Here is a 9,329-nt window from a genome sequence, read left to right on the forward strand (position 1 = left end):
GACATACGATACTGTTTTTTAACACAATTTAAAATGGTTTCCTGGTGTCTTCATACCCTAAGGGTCAAGAATAATGCACATTATGTTTCTTGCCATGGCTTGCTTAAGAGGTAGAACAAAAGTATTTTCTGACTGTATTTCTATTCCCATTATTTTCTATCGGTGGATAAATATCCCCTTCTAATTTGAAAATGATTCTATCATGACTGGCATGTGTAATTTCTGGAATATTTTTATCCTCACGTCTGAATGCACTCTGGTTTATGCCTCGTTGAAACAATTAGAATATGCCACGAATCAATTTGCACTGTGCAGCTGAGCGCCATTTCCCACTTGTACCTCGCCTTCCTCTTCTGTTTCAGATATGGAAGCAAGGTGCATGGCTAATTAAAGCGATAATTACTTTTCGGCTCTGTGAATGACTGTTGCTTTAAACGGGGGTCTTGAGGGTACGTAACATAATGTGGCCAAAGGTCCAGTGTGGCTTTATACTTCAGAATTCTACTCAATATAACGGACTATTCTGCCATCTAGTGGCGAATGAGTCTTACTGTAAGACACAATGCAAGTCTCCCTTGACTAAAAGCTAAAACTTAACTTTCAATTTGTTCATTTGATTTTTAATCAGCCTATCTTCAGGCTTACAAATGTAGTTTTGCAAACGGAGGCAATTTATCAGACTTTTTATTTTGTTTTGTAACCCTTTCATTTATATATATTTATTTTAATATTTAGTAAAAGGTCTTGCATTTGATAAAAGAGGCCTTCAACACATCTTAAATTCAGCTTCTGCAAATCTGCAAGCACCCCGCTAATACTGATAATAATGAATTGTATAAATGTCAACGTATCAAACGATAGATGCAGCTCTATCTGCATTGCCCCAACTTGACCCTCTTTGCAAGTTAGACAGATTATTTAAAAATATACAAACCGAAAATAAATTCCAGTTTGCAAAAGAAAATTAATTAACAGTGGTAATGAAAGAAAAAAATGTAGAACCGTATTTAGTATGCATCCCGACTGAATGATTAGCATCAAATTGAATGCTAATGTCCCGAGAAATGCAAAATTATTCTCTTTGAATTCATTTTGTCCTAAATTTCCAGTATACATTATAACCGATGGATCACTTCGCATTTATGAATAACCAACACAGTACAGTAGTTTCCTGCACTGCAGATGTTAAATTGAACGTCAATCAACCAAAAGAGGGCGGTCCGTTGTCACCATCCAAGCATTTCATTTGCTAATGTTCTTACTGGTAACGCCTTTTAATGTCTTTCTATCTTTTGATTGGTCCAAATCGGCGCAGCAACACCCTACGTCATTGATACGAAACGCTTTGATTGGCGACTCGCTTGCCCCACATTAAGCGAAACGGCTAGGCAGCTAACGCAAACAAGCCCGGGTGAGCTAAAGAGGGAGATTGATGCGTGTGCTCTGTTGTGCGCTCATCTTTCTGCTCGTCGCCAACCTGTTTGCCGTCAGAAAGCCCAGTCTTCACAACCGTTACATTTTTTTCTCCAAGGTAGTCACAAAACATTTTCAAAACTGACGCTGCCTTGGTGAAGGTAGGGCAGATTTCTTTTCTCTCCCCGCGACGCAAACGCCGCACCGGCTGATCCAAAATGGCGTCGCGGTAGCTGACAAGTGAAAATTTGCTATCTAGCAGCGCTAGCCGGTAGCGTGTTAGCATCCGAGATGGCTGCTAGCCAAAACGGCGTCATTGCGTCTCTGATACAACTCTATTTCGGTGCAATTTATCGATAAACGGTCAGAGTAAGGTCGAGTAAGGTCTGAAATAGGACTCCGGCCAAGCCGGCCGATTTACCCCGGTCCGTTGCATTGGAACGTCAATGCACCCCAACCTGATTCGCAGATGTTGTCGCTTTAGACATCTTGCATAATCTAATTTTGACAACGATTAGAACGTTATTGGATACTTTTTTTTTGTCGGTCATTTCGTTGTTTTAAACGCTTTTTTTTTTTTTTGCAAACTACGACGTTTCGTAAACCGGCTGAGTTAGCATTAGCCGGCTAGGGACGGGAGGCGTGCTTTGTTCAAACAAAGACTCTCACGAATGATTTATTCTACGTTTTGTCAATCGTGTCCAACCCTTCGCCGAGAAATTGAGTGCGCGCATTGTCGCATTTGCCTCATGAAGGCCTTCATATTGTGCGTATTCGTCAATGACGAGGCCCGTCTCCAAACTGGAAGCTTCAAAATACTTCAATTTAAAATAAAACGCATTTATTCTCTTTTGGATTATTGATCGTGATCACTGTGTGATTGCTCATCTCCTGACTCTGTTTTTCTTTTTCTTCTCCAGCACCGTTCCCCCTCCCTCTCCCTTCCTGTTATCCTTATTCTTTTCACTATTCTTCATTGTCAAGCCGCCAAAGTGGAGAGTGTGATTGCAGAAGGGGGTGCTTCTCGTTTCAGGTAATCATGATCCTCGTGTCGTACTATATTTCTATTTTCCCCTCCTCCGTATCACTTCCGGCTGCATAGAACAAAGCAGGATGTGGGGAAAGGCTCAAAATGGCTGTGCAGCGTAGGCGCAAAGTGAGGAGGAGGTGGTGGGGGGTTCTGTTCTGTTGATACGAGCCTTGTGATGATTTGAGTCCTCTGGGTGGTGGATGGCATTGTGCATTCCATCGACTGTGTGAGATGCAGTGTTTGATAAAATGCACCACAACCAAATATGGACTTTTGTAGGCTCCAAGCATAAACAGTTGATCTCTATAACTCACATAAAGGTGCTTGCCGCATTTGACAAGAATACGTTAGCTTAACTGAGTCACAGCGCGCTACCATTTTTGGTATAATAATTAGTTCAAGTAAAGAGAAAAAGCAGATCAAGAGTAAAGATAAATGTCTTCATTTAATCTTCTCCAACTTTTTTTTTTCTGACCAGAGTAAAAAAAAAAAAAAAAAGGGCTCCTGCTAATGGTAGTTCAGCTATGTGAGTGAGTTTGAAAAACTACCATCTTAAACTTCATTTTATAACGGAGTTGGTGCTGTCTGTTTTATTTAGCTCCAGGGGGAGAAGAAAAGGTTCTTTGTTTTGACAAATGATTTGATTTCGGGTTTATGGCTCGGATGGGAATATAGCCTCCCGAAATAAAAATGGAATCAAAATGTTGGTGTCCTATTAGTTTATTGCGGTCCTGGTTAATACGTACATCACTGTGAGAACCTGTCGTGGCTTAACTCAAATGCTTTTAATGCTGAAATATAATTTCAATAGTTATCCATGATTTTGAAAAGTATTGATAATTAATGGTTTATTCCTGTAAGCATCGGCTGCATGCAATTATTTACTCATATACAGTTGCTACTCATTATGGTAACAAATAAAGGCATATTGTGTTGAGTTTGTCTTTTGCTTGTTCTCGCTGATGCAGTGCTTCTTCGGGGGGAGGAGGTGGTAGGGGTGCACCTCAGCACTATCCCAAGACTGCCGGCAACAGGTGTGTTAGCGCGTCAACCCGCACTTGTCCTAAAATGCCACCAGTCATCGCTTTGATACGGCATCTGGGACCCGAAACTTGTCATTAAATTTCTTTGGGCTCCCGCAGCGAGTTCCTGGGGAAAACCCCAGGGCAAAGCGTTCAGAAATGGGTTCCTTCACGAAGCACTAGACGAGATGCCAACTCCAGCAACGAAAAAGAACGGCACGATGCCATCTTCAGGAAAGTGAGAGGGTAAGCAAACGCTCGCGTTAACATGTGCCACTCTTGTAAAACCGAAATGGGAAGGTGACTTGTTTTCTTCACGCTGCCGCCTTTGTTTTCCAGCATACTCAACAAACTCACGCCTGATAAGTTTGACAAGCTATGCCTTGAGCTCCTGAACGTGGGCGTCGACTCCAAACTCGTCCTCAAAGGTATCATCTTGCTGGTACGTACGGGCGCACGCAACGCTCAAGCCGCACGGCGTACGCTTTCACCGGCCGACCCTTGACCGATCGTTCCGTGTCCTGCAGATTGTGGACAAAGCCCTAGAAGAGCCCAAGTATAGCTCGCTCTATGCTCAGCTATGTCTGCGTTTGGCAGAGGACGCACCAAACTTTGATGGCCCTTCGACCGAGAGCCAAACCTCCCAAAAGCAGAGCACAGTGCGTGGCATTCCTGCAGAATCTGGGAAGGGGAAATGTGTGATTATTGTTACACACCAATCAATACCGTTTTGTGTGCATTATTTTACAGACCTTCCGGAGACTGCTAATTTCCAAGCTTCAAGATGAATTTGAAAACCGCGCCAGAAATGTTGAAAGTACGTCGACTTGGCGAATCGACTGTGTGTAATTTCAGTTTCACTCGGCCCCCACTGACCGTCTCGTCTCGTCCCTCAGTCTATGACAAACATGACAACCCTCTTACTTCTGAGGAGGAGGAGCAGAGAGCCATTGCCAAGATCAAGATGCTCGGCAACATTAAATTCATCGGGGAACTTGGCAAACTCGACCTCATCCACGAATCTATCCTTCATAAGTGCATCAAAACGGTACGTCTCCCCGAGTCTTTGGAAAGATGCCACATGGAAACCCTCGCGTGACCCTTCGTTCCCTTAAAGCTTCTGGAAAAGAAGAAGAGAGTCCAGCTTAAGGATATGGGCGAGGATCTGGAGTGTCTCTGTCAGATAATGAGGACCGTCGGCCCGAGACTCGACCATGATAAAGCAAAGGTGAAGCAAAGCCATTCAAGGGGGGCGCCATATTGCGTTTCCATGATAACGCGTTACCAGGTGTCTTGAGAAAAAGCACGTGACATTCTTCAGTCGCATTGCAACAAGTATAAAGAATTACAGCACAATTAACCATAACATGGAATAGTTGATACTAAAAGTATTTGTTTGTGACGGGCCTAGTATGTATAATTGTATATATGGCATTTATTAATAGTAACCCATTTGTGGAAGCTGAATGCTTTTTCTCTTGCCACAGTCTTTAATGGCTCAGTACTTTGGCCGTATGCGATCCTTAATGAACAACAAGGATCTGCCAGCGAGGATCCGCTTCCTGCTGCAAGATACAGTGGAGCTGCGAGAGAACAACTGGGTCCCCCGCAAAGCTTTCCTCGACAACGGACCAAAGACGATCAACCAGATCCGACAGGACGCAGTAAAGGTCAGTAGGTCTCGGACGAATGCTCCACTTTTACGAGCGGAAGGTTTGTGTGTTCCTTTTTTTTTTTAATGGCCATCTTTATGCCTTTAGGATTTGGGCGTTTTCATCCCAGCAGCTATGTCGCAGGGCATGAGGATGGACTTCTTCCTGGAAAGCCCCTTCATGCCCAACAGAATGAAATTGGACAGGGAGACGCTCGGCGGATTGGCCGACATGTTTGGACAAATGCCAGGTAGGAAACATTCGGGACACCCGCTTGTATCGCGTTCTCGTTTGCTAAATTGACCTTCTTGTACGAGGCGCCTTTTTTCTGACTTGCTCATTGACGTCCGGCCTTTTCTCAGGTAGCGGAATTGGAACAGGGCCGGGGGTCATTCAGGACAGGTACTCTCCTACCATGGGACGCCATCGCACCAACCCGCTCTTCAACGGCCACGGCGGCCACATCGCTCCGCAGCCGCAATCGCAGTTCGACATCGGGCCCAAGTCCTCCTTCGTGAAGTCCAACCAGGTTGAGCGAGTGCTTTACCTTTCCTGGCCTGTCCAAAATGTCTGACTGTCCTCCGTATCTGTGCAGGTTCAGAACCAGCATTTCCTCAGCCAGAGCCAGAACCACGCGGCCCAGCAGCAGGTCCAGTCCAAGGACTTGCCACCACGCTTCAGCAAGAAAGGACAGCTCAACGCGGATGAGGTAACTTCTCTCTGCCACACCCGCGGGTGTGCGCTACATCCCCCCCCCCCCCCCCTTGTGCTCACTGATGACAAAAAGACGCGTTATTCTGAGGAAACAAACTGCCACCAGTCCTCTCCTCCTCTATCTTTCTCTCCTCTTCTGCTCCTCTTCCTCGCACTGGTTGGTGGTCCTCTGACTGTGATTATGAGATCTGAGGGCATGAGCTCTGTTGGTGCTCAGGCCGCGGTTTTGTTTGTTCAAATGTGAGACAAATGACTTTTTTTTTTTTGTGTGTGTGTTGTTGTTGTCTGCGCGTGGCCTCCCGCAGATCAGCCTGCGGCCGGCTCAGTCATTCCTCCTCAACAAGAGCCAGGTTCCCAAACTCACGCCGCAGATCCCCTCCATGATGCCTCCCAGCACCCAGCCCCCTCGCACGCAAACCCCACCCCTGGGACAGGTGAGCAGGTGTCACATTGATGTGTCCAAAAATGGTAGAAGATAAATTTGCTCTATGACCAACTCAACTCTCCGTTTTCCTCTGCTTTCACCTCAGTCCCCTCAGCTGGGCTTGAAAAGCAACCCGCCGCCCATTCAAGAGAAGCCTCCCAAGACCATCAAGAAACCACCTCCTGCCAGGGAGGAGCTGCTGAAGATGACGGTAGGTCCACCAATATCATTGTGACGACTTCAAACTGAAAGTGGCCAGCTTCATTGTGTTCTTCACACCGTAGTTTCCACTCTTCTTTTGGAAGTGCTACCAAAGGGATGTTAGGGTGCCTCGAGGAACCTTAAATGTATTCATTACAGTTAGGTCGTTTCTTGGTGAAATATAGAAATAATTTCACAACACTCGGCAAGAAAAAATATGTACACACATTGTCTAATGGATATGCTGACATGCAACGTTCACAACTTGAATGAATTTATGCACGATTTCCAAAGGAGGCGACCACGAGCGAATACTTAACCAGCAAGAACCTGAGCGAGGCGGTCAACAGCGTGCGTGAAATGAAGGCCCCCAAGCACTTCTTTTCGGAGATGCTGAGCAAGATCATCGTGTTCTCGCTTGACCGACCTGACGAGGACAAGGAGCACGCCAGCAGCCTCATCCACGCGCTGCGCCTCGAGGGAATCATCACCGCTGAGAACTTCATGCAGGTGCGCGTGCTGTCAAAACTCTTGTCTCCATCAAGGAACATGACGGCCGCATGATCACGTCTTGTCATTCTACAGGCTTTTCTCAACGTCCTGGACCAGTGCCCGAAGATCGAAGCAGACGTGCCCCTGGTCAAGTCCTACCTGGCCCAGTTCGCCGCTCGGGCCGTCATCGCCGAGCTACTGAGCGTGGCCGAGCTGGCGCACCCGCTTGAGAACGGCACCCACTTCCCGCTCTTCCTGCTCTGCCTGCAGCAGACGGCCAAACTGAAGGACCGCGAATGGCTCACCGACATCTTTCAGCAGAGCAAAGTTAACATGCAGAAGATGCTGCCCGGTAGGTTCTCGATGACCATCCGTTCCCGGTCCGCGTCACTCCTAACCCCTCTCGGTCCGCCGTGCAGAAATCGACCAGAATAAGGATCGCATGCTGGAGATCCTGGAGGGCAAGGGCCTGAGCTTCCTGTTCCCGCTGATGAAGCTGGAGAAGGAGCTGCTGAAACAGATCACGGCAGACCCGTCTCCACAGTCCATCTACAAGTGGATCAAGGACAACATCTCCCTCAAGCTCCACACTGACAAAGGCTTCGTCAACATCCTCATGACCAGGTGAGGGGGAAAAGCTATAAAATCTTGACCCCCAAATATTAAGAGCATAAATCATTTCACACTGACTAGCACCTGGCAAGCTCTTTTGTCAACTTTTTTTATTTTTATTTGATGGCCTCAGCTTCCTGCAGTACATCGCCCAGGAGCTGTGCATGCCCGAGGGCGACGAGCAGCTGTCGGCCCCCTCCAAGGAGCAGATGGAACAGGAGAAAGCCCTGCTGTTGGCCTTCAAACCTGTCATGCAAAAGTTCCTGCACGACCACACCCAGCTACAGGTCAGCGCCCTCTATGCCCTGCAGGTGCACTGCAACGCCAACGGCTTCCCCAAAGGTACGCCTCATTAGGTACACAAAGTGGAGATCATGAAGATGGCCCATATGCAAATTGAATTGCGTTGTGTTTTTCCAAGGCATGTTGCTGCGCTACTTTGTCCACTTCTATGACATGGAGATCATTGAAGAAGAAGCCTTCCTTGCATGGAAAGAAGACATCACCCAAGAGTTCCCTGGGAAAGGAAAAGCTTTGTTCCAGGTATGTCCAAAAAGATGTCAAAATAATCACGCTTGCCAAATTTATTTCTTAGGAGTCTCTTTGACACATCTTAATTGTGCTTCTCCTTCAGGTCAATCAGTGGCTCACGTGGTTGGAGACGGCCGAGGAAGAGGAGTCGGAGGACGACGGCGATTGAAGAGGCGCCAGCCGCACGTTATTACACTTTGCCTTTTCCTGCGCGCTCACCTCCAGCATCGATCGATCGATTAACCACTAACGAGCGACACTGCCGCGTCTAAACCTTCTTCCTCCTCCCATTCTGTGGCCACTTGTGGAGTGACTCGACTTTTTTTTTTTTTTTTTGGTAACACTTACCTCTTTTTGACTAACTCGCCCCCGAGCAAACGTCAAGGTTGTAAAATCATTTGGTTTAGTCAGCCACGGCTTTTTTTCTTTTTTTTTTTGCATCAAAAGTTCCTTCTCAACCAATCACCAGTGACTTTCTACCTCTTAAGGGGCTGGCCTTTTGTGCTCATTTTGATGAAATCGAAACCACCAAACTTTCTCTGCAGTGCTAAATCCGGTATTTCCTCAAATAATAACCCCATTTAGTCACTTGAGAAACAAATGCCTCACATGATCTATAATAATTTTGGGGGGAAGTTAAACTAATGTTACACTAACAATGTGACGATTAATTGATTTTTAGTTACCATTTAAAACAACAAATAAACTTTTGTTTCCGACGGGTAACTTCAGCTACCTTGCATTCCGGTTGCTCCACAATGTTGTACGTCATTTTCCCTTTAAAGCCCATTCCGCCCGCCTGAGGCAAATTGTTACATACTGCTCACAGTCGAAAAAAAAATGAAGGCCTCGCATCCATCTGCAGTCAATTAGCCCGTTCCTGATCTACGAACTACGGCAATCGTTCTCACCCCTACTCATCGCCTCTTCTTAAACACTGCTGAGTCATTGTAAGTGAACATCATTGTACTCATAAATCATGATTGTGCACCTGCTTTAATGTCAATAAAGTCAGTAAATGAACACCGATGACATCACTTGTCTGAATGATCGTCCCTGCAGGACTTAATCCTGATCCGTGGGAATCCAGAAGTATTCCACCAGCTTTCTGTTCCCTCGCTGGCTCATCGCCGACTCGGGGTGCGCTCCTTCAAAAGGGGGCAGTTCGTCAAAGTGGGCCAGCCCGCCGTCCCTCGCTGAGTGCGGCGCGCTCACACGGAACATAGTCCTGGAAAGCG

At 46.5% G+C, this 9,329-nt stretch overlaps 1 protein-coding gene and 1 non-coding gene across 2 annotated transcripts; both read left to right on the forward strand.

Annotated features, from left to right (window-relative positions):
* Positions 1–1,372: 1,372 nt before the first annotated feature.
* eif4g2b (eukaryotic translation initiation factor 4, gamma 2b) lies at positions 1,373–9,114 on the forward strand. Its single transcript, XM_061283305.1, has 21 exons — positions 1,373–1,531; positions 2,334–2,446; positions 3,412–3,477; positions 3,586–3,711; positions 3,805–3,907; positions 3,993–4,124; positions 4,216–4,282; positions 4,362–4,513; positions 4,583–4,693; positions 4,953–5,135; positions 5,226–5,367; positions 5,480–5,646; positions 5,713–5,826; positions 6,137–6,265; positions 6,362–6,466; positions 6,751–6,966; positions 7,042–7,300; positions 7,368–7,572; positions 7,694–7,902; positions 7,982–8,103; positions 8,195–9,114. Exons 1-21 carry the CDS (start codon positions 1,433–1,435, stop codon positions 8,258–8,260), a joined length of 2,886 nt encoding a protein of 961 aa, XP_061139289.1. The 5' UTR covers positions 1,373–1,432; the 3' UTR covers positions 8,261–9,114.
* On the forward strand, positions 5,884–6,029 carry LOC133157683 (small nucleolar RNA SNORD97). The gene has a single exon (XR_009715088.1). It is a non-coding gene; the product is annotated as a small nucleolar RNA SNORD97 (small nucleolar RNA).
* Positions 9,115–9,329: the final 215 nt, after the last annotated feature.

Source organism: Syngnathus typhle, linkage group LG7, assembly GCF_033458585.1.
Source record: "Syngnathus typhle isolate RoL2023-S1 ecotype Sweden linkage group LG7, RoL_Styp_1.0, whole genome shotgun sequence".
NCBI classification, from domain to species: Eukaryota; Metazoa; Chordata; class Actinopteri; order Syngnathiformes; family Syngnathidae; genus Syngnathus; species Syngnathus typhle.

Coding starts and splice junctions, on each gene's coding strand:
- eif4g2b (XM_061283305.1), top strand. CDS start 1,433: ATGCGTGTGCTCTGTTGTGCGCTCATCTTTCTGCTCGTCGCCAACCTG. Junction 7,301..7,367: donor CATGCAGAAGATGCTGCCCG/GTAGGTTCTCGA, acceptor TCCGCCGTGCAG/AAATCGACCAGAATAAGGAT. Junction 7,573..7,693: donor GTCAACATCCTCATGACCAG/GTGAGGGGGAAA, acceptor TGATGGCCTCAG/CTTCCTGCAGTACATCGCCC.